The 16,311-nt window shown below is 43.6% G+C and overlaps 1 protein-coding gene across 1 annotated transcript in view; it reads left to right on the forward strand.

Moving 5' to 3' along the window:
- STK10 (serine/threonine kinase 10) overlaps nucleotides 1-16,311 on the forward strand; it is a 143,717-nt gene that overhangs the window by 76,301 nt on the left and 51,105 nt on the right. Inside the window, exons 5-7 of the mRNA XM_073575220.1 lie at nucleotides 9,339-9,411; nucleotides 10,311-10,505; nucleotides 10,991-11,072. Coding sequence (XP_073431321.1) covers nucleotides 9,339-9,411; nucleotides 10,311-10,505; nucleotides 10,991-11,072 — 350 coding nt within the window. The remainder of the gene's footprint in view (nucleotides 1-9,338; nucleotides 9,412-10,310; nucleotides 10,506-10,990; nucleotides 11,073-16,311) is intronic.

Consider the following 16,311-nt stretch of genomic DNA (forward strand, 5'->3'; position numbering starts at 1 on the left):
CTATTCTCCTCCCACCAGCTCAGAGAACAGACTATTAGGCTAGGTTCACAAGAATCATTCAAACTTCCTCCCAAAAAATGGATAATTTTCCATCTGTATTGTTATTCATATGCAGTCTTCATGGCATCTATTTTTCTACATCAGCAGTTATTACAATTTTCAGGAGCAAATACAGTTTTTTTTGTTAAACAATTGCAATGTATGTGTAAAAATCAGATGCTATACAGTTGATCCATATATATATAGGATACAAATATTTTTGTGCACCCATGGAAAAATAGGCTATGCTCTCATCTGAAATATGGAACACACTATTCATACTTTTTTTCATGAGTACATTTGATCTATGGGGAAAAATGGTCATATGAAGAGTTTTATTGAATAACATTAGACCTAGTGTTTTTAATTTTTTTTTTTTTTTTTTTTTTTTTTTTCTTCTTTTTTTTTTATGGCACTCGGATAGAAAATGTGGTTATGTGAACATTGCCTTAGGCCTCATTCAGACCTCAAGTGTTTTTCACATGCAAAAAAAGTACGCGTGTCATCAGCGCTTTGGATCGGCGTGTAATCAGCGCTTTTGGATCGGCCTTAGTGTCTGCACAGGATAAAACTAATGAAGAATGCAGGATACAAGTCATATTCATTTTATTAGGCAACAGTGTTTGCCAACATACAGCTCTGGCAAAAATTAAGAGACCACTGCAAAATTTTCAGTTTGTCTGATTTTTCTCTTCATAGGTACATGTGCATCCCACAAAATTAGAATATCATCAAAAAGTTAAATTTATTTCAGTTTTTCAATACAAAAAGTGAAATTCGGTGGTGGGTGTGGCTATGTAGCGGCCGGGAGAGGACGCGTTCAGGGAGAGCTCCTTACATCCTGAATCGATCCTGTTGGCGGACCCGTGGTACCGCGGCAGACTTGCCGGTATCAGACCCCCTGACCTGTGGTGCATCTCGGGACTGATGGCGGTGAGGGCTGGGGCGGCCGGCAGGGCCTGCACAGGGCGGCGGCCATTTTCAGAAGCGCGCGCTCTGGTTGTGAGAGACGCGGCGCTGGCTCCCTCCTCGCAGAGCTGACAGAACGGTGAGCACATATCCTGTGGATTTGAAGGGGAGTAGCGGTGAGTGCTCTGGAAGATTGGGCCCCGCACTCCCCTCTGCTAAATCGCCCAGCTAGTCGGTGCCATTACTTCAGGGTCCTTTAGACTCGTCCCTGGTTGCTGTCTCTGCGGGCACTGCGGATCCCTCCCCAGCCATAGGGCCTCTTGGTTGCTCCTCAGAGCCGAGTTCCATTCTCCTGTGTGGCCCTTCTGCTTTGTGCCGCCCTTGGGAAGCTTATATTATAACACTGCTGTGCATAACTTGGACCTAGGGGTCTCCTGGACACACCATTTCTGCTACCCGGTTGTGCCATATTGCTATTGAGAATGAACTGCTCCAAGGGGGCAGGAGCAGCTGAAAAATTGAAAGAATTTGCTAGACCTGACCACTCTGATATTAACCGGTCCCTCAGAAATAACCCCTCAAAGACTCTGCTTAAAAAACCGTCTCTCTGAGGGTGAAGCGGAGCAGGAGGAATTAACCCTCAAGCAGGCCATCTCCTTAACTAGGACATCACTGACGGGGAAAATAGAGGACGTGCATACAGAGGTGGGGCATCTTCGGCAAGATATGCAGGCCATGAGAGGGCGCATTACGGAGGTGGAGACAAGAGTGTCCAAGGTAGAGGACACCATTGCACCCATGGAAGCCAAGCTTATGAAAGCGGCGGGCTAGGTGAACGCGTGGAGGCAAAAAGCAGACGACCTGGAGAATAGAATGCGTCGGAATAACATCCGGGTTATTGGTCTGCCGGAACGCTCGGAAGGGAACAGTTTCTAGAAGAGTGGCTCAAAACTTCTCTGGGAGACGAATTCTCCCCAATATTTGCTGTGGAAAGGGCTCATAGGGTCCCTACAAGACCTCTTCCTCCTGGAGCCCCACCTAGACCCTTCTTGGCACGTCTCCTCAACTGCAGGGACAGAGATGTGATCCTACGTCTGGCTCGACAGAAAAGTCCCATCAAGTTCAACAATGCCACGATCTCAATGTTTCCAGATTTTTCCATGGAACTCCAGAAACAACGAGCACAATTCATGGAAATCAAGAAGCTGCTGCGGGAGAGGAATGTTGTGTACTTAATGATCTATCCGGCCAGGCTTCGGGTGGTCCACGAGGGTTCTTCATTATTTTTTACGGATCCGGCGGAGGCGGCTGAGTGGTTGCGGTCCCACAAAGGGTCTGCTGCGAAGGAATCCTAATTTTTTTTTTTTTTTTTACTGTTAATCAGAATCCTTTTCTTTTTTTCTTTATTATTAATGGTCTGATTGGAGCTTTTTCCACGGGCGTCTGGATTACCAACAATACCGGACACTGAGCCCAAAGATGGTATCCCCGTGTTTTTCGTTGGGAGAGCAGGACTTTGCTCCCGTACTGTTTACTTTTCCACTTTGATGTTTTTTTTGTAGTGGTTTTATTTGTTCTCTAGATATAATTCGCAGCCAGCAGCACTTTCAGTTTGTTTGGTGTCTCTAAATTTTACTTGGACATTGATGTAGGCCATGTCCAGCGGAGTAAATATGGGGTCTGAAATGATATTTGACATGGAATGTGAGAGGTATAAAACCCCCCCGGAAAAAGATCAACGTTTTCTCGCAGATTAGACATTACCGCCCTCACATTGTGGCCTTGGTGGAGACGCATCTGACCAGGGATACAGCCCGGTGCGTGCAGAAGCCTTGGGTACAATGGTCTGTTCGTACATTCCATACAAGTTACTCGAGAGGGGTTTCACTGCTGGTACACAGATGTTAGATGGGATGCCAGGGTGACCCAGGGGGATCCTGAGGGTCGATTTGTTTTCGTATATGTATCAATAAATGCCAGGAAATATGTAATTTTATGTGTTTATAATCCGCCTCCGGCTAATTTGTCCATTCTTCAGAAGGCGGTGAGTTTCGCCCTAAATTATCCGGACGCGGATGTTATCTGTATGGGGGACTTTAATATGGTTATGAACAATTGTCTCGACAAATTGAGATTGGATGATGGAGTAGCTGGGGGGGTTCCTTCGCCGACAACAACCCAAATGTTGTTGTTTATGGAGGATAGCGGGTGGCTAGATTTGTGGAGAGTGCGGCACCCTGAGTTGAGAGAGTATACCTGCCACTCATCCACTAAGCGCTCCCTATCGCGCATAGATAACAACATATTCGGAACCAGCGGTCAGGCGATGTGGATGGATAGTGTGGAGCATGGTAGTAGAGGGATCTCAGACCACAGCCCAGTCATCCTCAGACTCAAGTACGGGCAATTAAATAACAGGATGGCTTGGAAGTTGAACCCTTTCTGGCTGAAATTGATAGTAACTCCCGATAGAACAATTGATCAACTGCATTGTTTCATTTTGTCTCACCAGGAACCTCAGGATATTATATTTTGGGATGCCCTTAAGGCATATCTGAGGGGTTGCTTGTCCTCCACAATCTCTTATATTAAGCGGGTAACGTCAAGAGAGGATGCAGTGGTGGAACGGCGATTGAAGGATTCAGAGGCTTCATATATATCTAACCAAACCAGTGGCAATAGGATTTGAGTGGTTGGCGGCCCAGCGATTATACACCCAGCATATAGACACTAAGTCTAAGCGCAAATTATTCTTTGCTCACCAATCCTATTTTGAACTGGGAAACCAAGCAAGTAAGCTTTTGGCCTATCTGGTGCGCCAACATAATACCTCTAATACAATATTGCAGATCCGTAAGTCGGATGATTCGTTGGTGTCTTCAACTGAGGAGATTCTTGGCTGCTTTTGTAATTATTAGAAGTCATTATATGAATCTACAAGTGGCTCTGATAATCTGGAGTGTTTGGATTACTTGTCGGATGTAACATTCCCTACCTTAGATCCTGATCAGCAAGCATTTATGGATGCTGAATTAACTGTGGAGGAGATAGAGAATGCCATAACAGACATGGCCTCTGGGAAGGCCCCTGGGCCGGACGGGTTCCCTATTGAATTGTATAGGAAGTACCTAGACATATTAACGCCACTTTTCGAAAAGGTATTTTGGGTAATATGGGAGGGGGAATCTATGCCTGAATCCTTTTACGAGGCCAATATCATAGTGCTTAGGAAGGAGGGGAAGGACCCTTTGGAATGTGGCTCCTATCGTCCCATATCGTTAGTAAATGTGGACTATAAAATCTTTACTAAAATTTTCGGCATCAGATTAAATTCGATTTTACTGAACCCTATACATCCTGACCAGACAGGCTTTATGCCTGGTAGGAGCACTTCAATTAACATCAGAAGAGTCCAGTCAATAGTTCAATATAGTTCTCTAATGCCAGACAACAAATGGGCACTGGCATCGTTAGATGCTGCCAAGGCTTTTGACTCTCGAGTGGCCTTTCCTCTCCGCATGCCTACAGAGATATGGCTTCGGTGATAAGTTTATAAAATGGGTTTAAAACACTATATATGAAACCTAAATCCCGTATTATTGTGAACAATTCCATATCGGAGTCCTTTTCATTACACAGGGGGACCCATCAGGGGTGCCCCCTTTTCCCAGCCCTCTTCGCCCTTGCGATTGAGGCATTGGCAATACATATAAGGTCTTCCCCTGGCATTAGGGGTATAGATATAGCGGGTCAGGTAGATACCATAGGTTTTATACGCAGATGATATGGTGATATTTATGGATGAGGTGGAGGAAACTTTGCCTCAAGTGATTGCTACGATAGATAGATAGATAGATAGATAGATTCAGTAAAGATTCGGGCTTATATATAAATTGGGAAAAGTCTGCCCTGCTGCCCCGATGCCCCAACTTGAGGCTCTTTCCTCGCTGTCTATTGTATCTAGTTTTAAATACTTAGGTGTTCATATATCCCATAACGGCACGCTCGACTTACAACTTAATATCTACCCATTGCTGGAACTGGTTAGAGTTAAATTTTCAACTTGGAGCAAATTACCGCTGTCTGTGGCCGGACGCATCAACCTGATTAAAATGATATTACTTCCCAAACTTACCTATTCCCTTCAGCACAGTGCTGTAATGGTACCTAGGTCCTTTTTTGTGAATCTTAATTCCCACGTCACATCTTTTATATGGGGGAAACCAGACCCAAACTTAAATTGTCCACTCTACAGAGGCCTAAAAAGGGAGGTGGGGCGGCGCTACCAGATTTCTTTCTATATTATTTGGCTGGACAGGCTAAAGCTCTCAGTGAATGGATGCCGGGTAAAGATCTCCCTAATTCTGAAAGTCACTTGCTTCACGCTGCAAGAACTAATTGCCCACTGGGTTTCCTGGAGTTAGAGAAGCCTAGTGTTCCTCGTTTACTGCCCCTGCTCAGTCTGGCACGATTAGTATGGAGGCAAATTAAAAAAGTGATTGGATTTAAGGATACCATAGCTGAAATGCCCTTATGGAAAAACGCCTATTTTTTGATATTACTAAATCACCCGTCCACTGATATTTGGATTCAGCATAATGTCTCCCTGATAGGAGACCTGTGCGATCATGGGACTTTAATGTCTTTCGAGCAGATACAGGCTAAACATCATGTCCCGAGATCTCAATTTTTCCGCTATTTACAACTAAGATCTGCTCTTCAGTCGCACATAAGGTGTGTAGGTGTGGGCTGTGCCATTTCATCCCTACCATTGATAGGAATACTTAATTCACAGGCTCCCCAGGGCCTTATCTCCTCTTTATATACGTACATGCTGTCGGTGGGAGCAGAGGCTGCCATAAGCTCAGTTAAAGGGAAGTGGGAAAGACTCATCCCTAATACGCAGGGAGAGGAGTGGGAAGAGATCCTGGAGTCTCCGATCGGAGTATCACCATCTAGTAATAATAGAATGATACAGCTGTATATAATAAACCAATCATATTTGACTCTGATACGACTTTTTAAGATGGGTCGATTCCAATCATCAGAATGCTTGCGTTGTCATGCACCAGATGTGGACTTTATCCACATGATATGGCAATGTCCCACTATCCTACAGTACTGGAAAGAGGTGACGCTATTCTTGTCATCACTGGTGCAAGCTCCTGTCCTTCTTGAACCATTGGTCTGCTTGTTTGGGGTATGGGAGGAGGAGATTTAGGGTCACCATGTTGGGATATTTCTACGTGAAACGCTGTTTATGGCACGGAAAGTATTGGCACTACGGTGGATGGGCAATTCATGTCCCTCTCTCAGAACCTGGATTGACCTAGTAAATACGATTTGTTCCATACGAGTGCACATTATATCAGAACAGGGGATGCCCGGGTAAATTTGAAAAGATCTGGGGGAAATGGAATTCTTCTCATCTTACATTGTAGAATGGAGACATTGCATGTGAGACACTATGGTGAAGGACAGTAGGCTGCGAATTGGTAAATAGTTGACGTAGTTGTAGTTTAGTTTAGGAATTTATAATCGATCTGCATTATCTAAGCGACATGATAGAGGCCTGTGAGATATGATTGATGTACATGATTATAATATATAGGCTGTTCTTTGTATATGCTTGGGGGATTACGCATGTATTACCCGTATATTAATAAGAGTGTTTATGCTCTGTATAATGTTCATAACCACAAGCAAATATGTATGCTGTACACTACATGCTTTAATTATTGTATTGTTAATGTTGTTACTTATGACTTGTGTTCTGAAACTGTTAAACTGTAAAGCGCTGCGCAATATGTTGGCGCTATATAAATAATTATTATTATTACATCCTTTTCTTGTTTCGAGTTTAATAAACAAATTTAAAAAAGTGAAACTCTTATTATATAGAGTAATTACATCAGAGTGATCTATTTCCTGTGTTTATTTCTGTTAATGTTGATGATTATGGCTTACAGCCAATGATAACCCAAAAGTAATTATCTCAGTAAATGAGAATACTTTATAACACCAGCTTGGAAAAAATTATTTTAAAATCTGAAATGTTGGCCTACTGAAATGTATATTCAGTAAATGCACTCAATACTTGATTGGCGCTCCTTTTGCATCAATTGCTGCATCAATGCGGTGTGGCATGGAGGTGATCAGCCTGTGGCACTGCTGAGGTGTTATGGAAGCCCAGGTTGCTTTGATAGCAGCCTTCAGCTCGTCTGCATTGGTCTGGTGTCTCATCTTCCGCTATGTATCCTAATGTATCCCTCTGCTAGTAAAGCCAGAATTGAGCCCTTCTTTTCCTCAATCAAGACTTTTTTTCTTTTCAACTCCTTTGGCATGGTTAAGTTATTTTTTCATTCCTATTACTTTTGGGATATTACTAGCACTTGTTTTGCCATCCAGCTTCTCCTATTGCAAGAGGATTGTGAACACCACAGTGGGTTTTTTTTTTACTTTCCTTCGTTAAATAAGATTTGGTTCAGGTGATCACCTAATCAGAAGCACATTATGAGGCGTCCTCTGGTTGGAATTCTACTTATAAAACTGTTCAGTGGTCTCTTAATTTTTGCCAGAGCTGTATATACCAAATGTGTGGGGGGAACAGTACTTTACACACTTGGCTAAAGTGGTTGTCCACTCCCATCTACCCCCTCATAAATGTCCCCAATCTGCTGGATAAAATGTAAAAAGGAAGGATACTTGCCTCCTGGACCTTCTCTGCTCATGCTGATCTTGTGACGTTTTGTCATCTGAGCACTGGACATCCGCTTCGATGGAACTGTGAAGGCTTCACTCCTTATTGGCTACTGATGGGCTTCACCGCTAAGGTTCCGTTAAGTGTCACAAGATTGCCAGGGTCAAAGTTCTCAAAGGGGCTAGTCCAAGAAGGTAAGTATGATTTTTTTTTTTTTTTTTTTTTTTTTTTTTAGGGTATTCAAACCCTTTTAATTATAATTCCCTTTTAATGAAATGGCATCTGGGGAACTGTCGAAAAGCCGTGAAAACTGTAAATTTGTGCAAAAAGGGCCACTTGTAGAAGTCCTAGATCAGACTTAAACTTTTTCACTGTTACTGTTCCAATGGAGTGTAATGTTATATTCTTGGCTACTAATATTCTGGACAATTATTGCTGGATAGATTGAGGCATGGAGATATCCTGCACCTGCTTATTTAATCCTATATTGAGTGTGGCATGTCCTATCTCCACCAGACACCATCTTGGCAGTTGCGGTTACCCAGTGTGGTTTGCGCCACAGTTCTGTTATTTCTATATGGGAACATGCAGTGATCTGGCAGCTCACTTCTGCTGAAAGGAACTGTAAACTGTCGAGTCAGCCGATGGGGGCTCGCGGAAGCTCAACTGTTGTGCATTTCAACAATCATAAGGCTTTTGTGGTTATAAACTTCTGAGTTAACCATGCAGTGGTATTACTCTGTCGGCTGTAACGTTGCTTCTGCAGCTACAGAATGATGTCTTCTAAAATCGAAATGTCTTTTAGTAAAGAGTTGCCATAGATCATGGTAAATGTGCAAAACTAATATCTGCAATTAATAGGAAATATTTTATAAAAAAAAATATTGTATGAGTACCATTTAGTTATTTTTATGCCATGGTTTTAAACTTTTAGCAAGAAGAAATGGAGCAAATCCGGTCTTGCTTTTCATTTAGATATAAGTGTGTTTTGTTTTTGTTCTCTATGCTAGCATAATCCATAGTTCCCCATTTTGTAGGCTGGGTCTGCTGCGGTTTCCTGTACATTTGACAGCAAAAGTGGCTTAGTTTTCAGCGTCATTAAAAAAAAAAAAAATTAAAATACTGACCTCGAACATAATCCTTCCAGATTCCATTAAACAAGTTTTCTCAGTATCTATTTGAAAAAAGTATCCTGCATGGCTGTCATGGCCCTTGATGCTAGTATGAATGGAGTCTAAAAATGACATACGGTAATTAAGATTTTCTGTGACTACTGTAATTTGCCACCAATTTGCACTCCTGTTTAGTAAGCCCATAGTCCACTAGTGCCTTGGTATGTCTATGCCTCACCTCGGAATGTGACCCCTGATGATTAGCACCCCCTGAAAACAGCCAGTGTCACTAGGGGGCACTATAGTCGGGCATGGCATTTCCTTTTCAGTAGCCTATACAAAACAAATTAGGCAGAATATCATCTTAAGTTCACCAGGTCAGGATCTGCTTATACAGATCAGCTGTCATTGTCCAGTTGATGGTCACCAGATGAGGACCCTCTTCTTTTGTACATATGATTTAATCAAACAGATATTATCTTTATAAGACAAACCCTTTATGATGGACCATTTCTATTCACCAGCCTCAAATTTTAATGTGTTTTTTTTTTTTTGTTTTTTTTTTTTGCTCCTTTCAGCGGATTTTGGTGTCTCGGCAAAAAATTCCAAAACCTTGCAGAGAAGAGACTCCTTCATTGGCACCCCTTACTGGTAAGATGTCACATATCCTATATCATTATGTGCACGGTAATGGAACAATAGAGGCCTGGTATGTCATAATCAAAAATGAGACTGAAGGATGTATGTGTTATGGGATTTTTTTTTCGTTGTTGTGGGTCCTTTTGAAATAATGTCAAACATGGCAAATTCTTATAGGCTCTAAAGAAATCTAATAACCTTTTTCTTTGATTTGAAAGTGAACAGTTAAAAACCACTATGGATATGAATGAAATTGAAACAATGTGTGGCTATATCTTCAATAAGTCCTATTAACAAGAGGATGATGGTTCGGTATATATTGGCACTTTTGTGGCCTCGACAAGGGTATGCTTATAGTGCTGCTAAATGTTTTCCTTATGTAGCGCTGATGTAAGCGGAGAACTATCTTGGTATAAGGGTAAAGGTATGCTTAGAATGTGGAGCCTTATTTAAAGTGCACCTAGAAATGACTATTTCATTGGATGCTTTTCTTAAAATCCGTGGACAGTGCTATGCTTGTTCCACTCTGAGGTTGTTAAAGAGTAAAGAAAGGTGTCTTCATTTTTTTCCCCCAGAGTTAACATTGCTCCTGTCTGTGGATTGTGACTGGTAGTAAGCTCAAACCCATTAAAGTGAATACAAGTGATTTAGCAATAATCAGTCCAATTCATGAAGAAATGCAGAACGAAGAGAGGCAAATGTTACTTCAGCTTTAAGACCGGAATGTTGAATGTCGCACAGTGTATTAAAGCATGTTGATATCCAGATGTAAGAGGAATGTTTTTCATCAACATATTTCACATTTTCACAGCATTTCCCCTCTTCGCTGCCTCTTCAGTTGAGATGGCCTAAAACAAGCGGTGTGAATAGTCTTGTTCTTTCTAAACATTTCCTCTCTTTTCGGTTCCCAGGATGGCCCCCGAAGTGGTGATGTGTGAGACGATGAAAGATGCTCCATACGACTACAAAGCGGACATTTGGTCTTTAGGAATAACGCTCATTGAAATGGCTCAGATTGAGCCACCGCATCACGAACTTAACCCTATGCGGGTGCTTTTGAAAATTGCCAAATCCGACCCACCCACACTGTGTTCTCAGTCAAAGTGGTAAGATTTCTGACTTCAGTCTTTGACCATACCAAAGTTATTTCCAACTTAGCATGCTTGATATATTAAAGACATTCCAGGCAGTTTGTTTTTTTTTTGTTGTTGATTCTTAAGAAATCTGCTTCATATTAGTGATTGTTGCTGGTCAGACAAACAGCAGGGCATTGTAGCATATGGTCTACATAGAAATAGTACTCCAGTACTTAAAAACAAGGTTCTACACGATTTTTAACCATGTGTCTCCATAGAGCTGCACAGGCCTTTCCGAAAAATATATTAGATGCTTCCGTTTATAAATTTAGACAATTGGTATTTGGACGCTTGTCCGCTCTTTCAAGACCCTGATCTCAACAGTGCTGTTCAGAGCGGCTGCCAAATCTGCTAGGGAAATGAGTAATTGAAAAATATAAATCCTTCATGTTATTTTGCCTATGTGTCCCTGTCATATCTATCTGTAATGACATCAGCTGTTGTGTTGTTGAAAGGTCTCGGGAGTTCCGGGACTTCCTGAAAAAGGCTCTCGATAAGAATCCAGAGACCAGGCCAAGCTCCGTGCAGCTCCTGGAGGTGAGCCAAGCTCCTGCTAACAATGAGCATTATCAAGAAGATTACTCTGTTTTGCATTTACCTTGATTGTCGAAGGTGTTTTACAATGAATATTTTCATAACTCTTAAATTACTTGCCATAGCAAGGATCTTTTCTTCATATGTGACTATAACAGTCTTGTACTGTAGCATTCTCTAGTCGGTCTGTGCGATGTATCGATAAAGTTGCTGCTGCATCATGGCTGTCAGGCAAATGATATTACAAACAGCATGGGCAAACTTCAATAGCTCATTCCTCACATTAAAAGTTATCCATGGCCATGAGGGACCTCGCTTATCCCAGAAACAAAGCTGTAAAATGTCTTGTTGCAACAAAGCAGTGCCCACGCATGTGCCCCACCGCGCCATCCATTGTTTTTGTGAACATGAGAGCGGAAGAAGGCTTTTGCAAAAGCAGAGTCTTCACTGTAAGAGCAGCAAGACTATGGAATTCTCTGCCAGAGAAATGTAGCGTACATAAAAAAATCATAAAGCCCCCATAGCGAAACCTCCCCCCCCCCCCCCCCCCAATAAAAAAAAAAAAAGCAGGCGGGAGAATTACACGGATTACGCCAGGTACAAAGTAATTATACCAACTAGCACATCTAAACACTTGCGCACATTCTGACTCTATTCTACCACAGGCATCCACATCTTCACTTGACTGCACAGACCGTGCCACTCTTGCACCACTGTTGTCTCTGACACTCTCTCATGCATGTCGGTTTGCGACAAATCAATAGACCTCTCTTGCACAATAACCTCACTGAAAAGCTTCGGCAAGTGTCCAGTGTTGCAGAGCGGAGTTGGAAGAAAACACATTTGTAAAACTACTTCACTGCATTAAAACCCATTAAAACAAGTAACACATGCATTCAAATCCGCCCTCACCTCTGCTAAACAGGCCCACTTTACAAACCTAGTGTCTTCCTTATCCTATAACCCCAAACCGTTATTCAACACATTTAACATTCTCCTCCGCCATCCACTGCCCCCTACGATTTCTTTCATATCTCCTGAGGCTTTTGCCACACACTTGAAAAGATCAATCAAACAAGGCAGGACAACCCCTTTGAATGCCTGTCCAGTACCCTTCCCCCATAACCTTCCTTTCCAACATCAATGAAGGAGAGCTCCCTCATCTCCTCTCCAAATCACACCTCACCACTTGTGAACTTAATCCCATCTCATCACACCTTCTTGCCAACCTCACCACCACACTTATCCCATCCCTAACCCAACTCTTCAACCTATCACTAACTTCCGGTACCTTCCCTTTTGCTTTCAAAAATGCCATAATCATGCCTATCCTCAAAAAGCCATCCTTCGACCCGACCGCTATGTCCAGTTGTCGCCGCATATTGCTGCTCCCATTCGCTTACAAACTCCTCGAGCAGTGTATTCATGCTGAACTTTCCTCCCACCTCTTAAGGTATTGTCACACTTAGCGATGTACCAGCGATCCCGACCAGCGATATGACGCAGTCAGGATCGCTGGTACATCGCTAAGTGGTCGCTAGTGAGCTGCCACATAGGCAGATCTCACTAGCGACATCGCTGGGGACGGGGATCGCTACTTAGCTGTCACACCAGGCGATCCTGCGTCCTCCCGCCCGGCTCCACGCGTCACTCGTCCTCACAGCAGGAAGTGCCGCAGGAAGTGACCGACGAGAAACAGTCCTGAACGTTCTTGCGCGATCAGCAATAACCAGCGGGGGAGCCGGTCGTAGGTAAGTATCAGACACAGAGATATCGCTAGCAATATCGCTATAACGTCACTAGTTATAGCGATATTGCTAGTGATATCTATTAGTGTGACATGCCCTTTATATAACTTGCTCTTCGACAATCTACAATCTGTCTTCCGCCCCCACCATACCACTGAAACTGCCCTGACCAAAATTACTAACTACTTACTGCCAAAGCTAACAGACCATTTTCTATTCCTCCTTCTAGACCTTTTCCTCTGCCTTTGACACAGTTGACCATGGCCTCCTACTACAGATCCTCTCTTCCTTTGGTGTCAAGGAGCTTGCCCTATCCTGGATCTCCTCATACCATTCCATCTACATATTTAGAATTTCTCACTCCCACACTACCTCCTCATCCCTCCCTCTCTCTGTTGGTGTCCCTCAAGGCTCTATCCTAGGACCCCTACTCTTCTGCATCTATGCCTTTCGTCTCGGACAACTCAAAGTCCCATGAATTCCAGTACCACCTATTTGCTGATGACAATCAGATCTACATCTCTGGCCCAGACATCACCTCTCTGCTGTCCAGAATGATGGAGTGTGTATCAGCCATATCCTCCTCCTCCTCTCGCTTCCTCAAGCAAAATGTAGACAAACCTAAACTCCTTATCTTTTCTCCATCTTGCGTATCATACCTACCTGATCTCTCTTTCACAATAAATTACATCACACTTTCCCCTGTAACGGAAATCCGCTGCCTCGGGAGTAACCCTTTACTCTGCCCTCTCCTTCAAATCGCACATCCAAGTTCTCACCACCTCCTGTTGCCTCCAACTCAAAAATATTTCCAGAATCTGTCCTTTGCTCAGCGCTCAATTTACTAAAATGCTCTTGCATGCCTTCATAATCTCCAGCCTTGACTACTGCAACATTCACACTGCTGCCCAACTAAACCATCTCTCTCTTCGCTGCTTCTCCCCTTTGAAAATCCCTTCATTGGCTCGCAATTCCTCAGGTTATCTAGTTCAAACTATGAACACTGACCTACAAAGCTATCCATAAACTGTCTACTCCGTACATCTCCGAACTAATCTCCCGATATCTTCCCTCACGTAATCTCCGGTCCTCCCAAGACCTCCTTCTCTTCTCCACTCTTATTCTTTCCTCACCCAGTCGCCTCCAAGACTTCTCCTGAACGTCCCCCAATCTCTGTAATTCTGTGCCCTAACACGTTCGATTAACCACCACATTGGGACCGTTCAGATGGAACCTGAAAACCCATCTCTTCTAGAAAGCTTACAGACTGCAATGACCATGCTGCAACACCACCGGAGATACTGCTACTACCCACCCTTCTGTCTCCTTCCCCATCATCCTATAGAATGTAAACCTGCAAGGGCAGGGTCCTTTTCCCTCTGTACCAGTCTATCATTGATAGTTTGTTTACTGTAAGCTATATCAATATTGAATACGTAACCCCCTTTAATGTACAGCACCATGTAATCAATATTGCTTTAGAAATAATTACTGAAGCCTCTTTGTGTTCTCACCCACTACTATACCCCTTTCATGTCACTTGCAGTATAGTGCCCTAAAAAATGCCCCTATGCTGCATGCTAACTCTGAGTTCCCACCACTGTCCTCCCTCACGCACTTGATGATACCACAGCGCCACCAGCAAAGTATGCCGCCACATTAATGCCAACACAGTATAGTTCCTCCCACAACAAAAGTGTCCGTCCCGTCCCCCCCCCCCCCCCCCATAAAGCATGATGGTCCCTGTGAAGAACCGCACCTCGCAGCCCTGCCTGACATCACTAATATGTCTGGGGTCACGCGGTGCAATATCTCCAGTTTCACCAATGTGACATTCCACACCATCTGGGGATATGTAATGGTAATGTCAGTTTGGCACGGTTTTACACACACTCCTTATCCACACGGGCATAGGGAGGTACGGGGAGTGAGAGGGTGGCCCAAGCAACCACCGACGTGGCTCAACACTCGCTCACAACTTTGACAGCACGTGAGACCTCTTAAACTAGCACCAGCGAAACAGAGCCTTGCCAGCCAGGTAGGACTTCCACCAGTACCTTGTTAGATTTAAACCCAGTCCCTTAATATCAGACCAGAGAAACCAGCTTCGGTATCTAGGACTGGTCAAGACCTAGGCGGGTGCTCATCCCATTCCTACTGTCTCTGTAACCGGTATACAGCTAGGACTTATGATGATTCCTTATGAAATTGGAGCTCCCGTAAGTCTGAGGTGGTTTCTTCGAAGCAGTTAAGCAGCTTGGGCTCCCAGCAGGGGTTCCTCTTACCTGAAACTCCTTGGTCCCAGCTAGGCTTTAAGGCAGGAGTGGGGAACCTCAGGGCCTTTTACGGCCCTCGAAGACCTTTTATCAGGCCCCCGAGCAGATTCTCAGGGACTGCGTTCTTGGGCAGGAAGTTGTATTTTGATTGCAACCAGCTCATTAATTTCTTCTTGCTCTGTTAGCAAACACAGTGTTCACTATTGAACACTGAAGATCATACAGTGAAAGATTACATCCTGACACCAGTGCCTGAGTCAGTATGTACTTTGTGGGCGGAGTTTGTACGGCCCCCGAAGGATGGTATAACTATCCAAATGGCCCTTGGCAGAAAAAAGATTCCCCCTGCTTTAAGGGGTGTGAGTTTTTCCACTTGGAGCTTTTGAAGCTGGACAACATACTGAGCAAGGTGTCCTGTCTCTGCTTCACATTTTGAAGGAGATCTAGAATTCTGGACCGGATACAATAGTCTATTTGCATGGAATTATATCACCCATATTCTTCACAGTCCCTAGACACAATTTGATGTCCCCAGCAGATCCTGCAATCAATAGGTGGCCCCCCACAAACAGTATAATGCCACCCAGAGGTCCCCACAAAGTATGAGGGCCCTCACACACAATATGATGTCCCCTACAGCACCAGCATGCTGTATGTGAGCCCCCATAACCCTATACATAATGAGAGCATGTACAAACAGTATGATGTCTTGCATGAATCTCACAGGCAGTGTGATGCCCCTCCAAAAACAAAATGTCACTCACAGCCCCCCACAAAATGAAGGCCCCTACAGACACACAAATATATTCCCTATAACCCCAATTTGCAGTTTGTGGGTCTCCAGAAATTATACCTCCTGCAGATCCCAAAGGCAATGTGAGGGCCCTTAAAAACATTGCCAACCACAGCCCCACACACAATATGTTCCACTACAGGTTGATAGCCCTACAGCCCACATACTCGGTCACAGAAGGAAATCATGGCGCCTACTGTGCTGAGTCACTGTGACGCAGAGTGGTGCAGCAGGGAGCTGATGGTGGAATTTTTCCCTTATCAAGAAAATTGGCTTTTGCCCCATGGGTTTGCACATTAGTGGTTTAGAAGTCGCTTACCTGTATTAAATATAGAATTATCGATGATGTACATCTAAATGTCGTCATGCCAATACTGATTGATGTACTGTTTAGATTGACCATAATATTTAAAGACATGGAGATG

Source organism: Dendrobates tinctorius, unplaced genomic scaffold, assembly GCF_039654945.1.
Source record: "Dendrobates tinctorius isolate UK_male_01 unplaced genomic scaffold, ASM3965494v1 ptg000043l, whole genome shotgun sequence".
Lineage (NCBI taxonomy): Eukaryota > Metazoa > Chordata > Amphibia > Anura > Dendrobatidae > Dendrobates > Dendrobates tinctorius.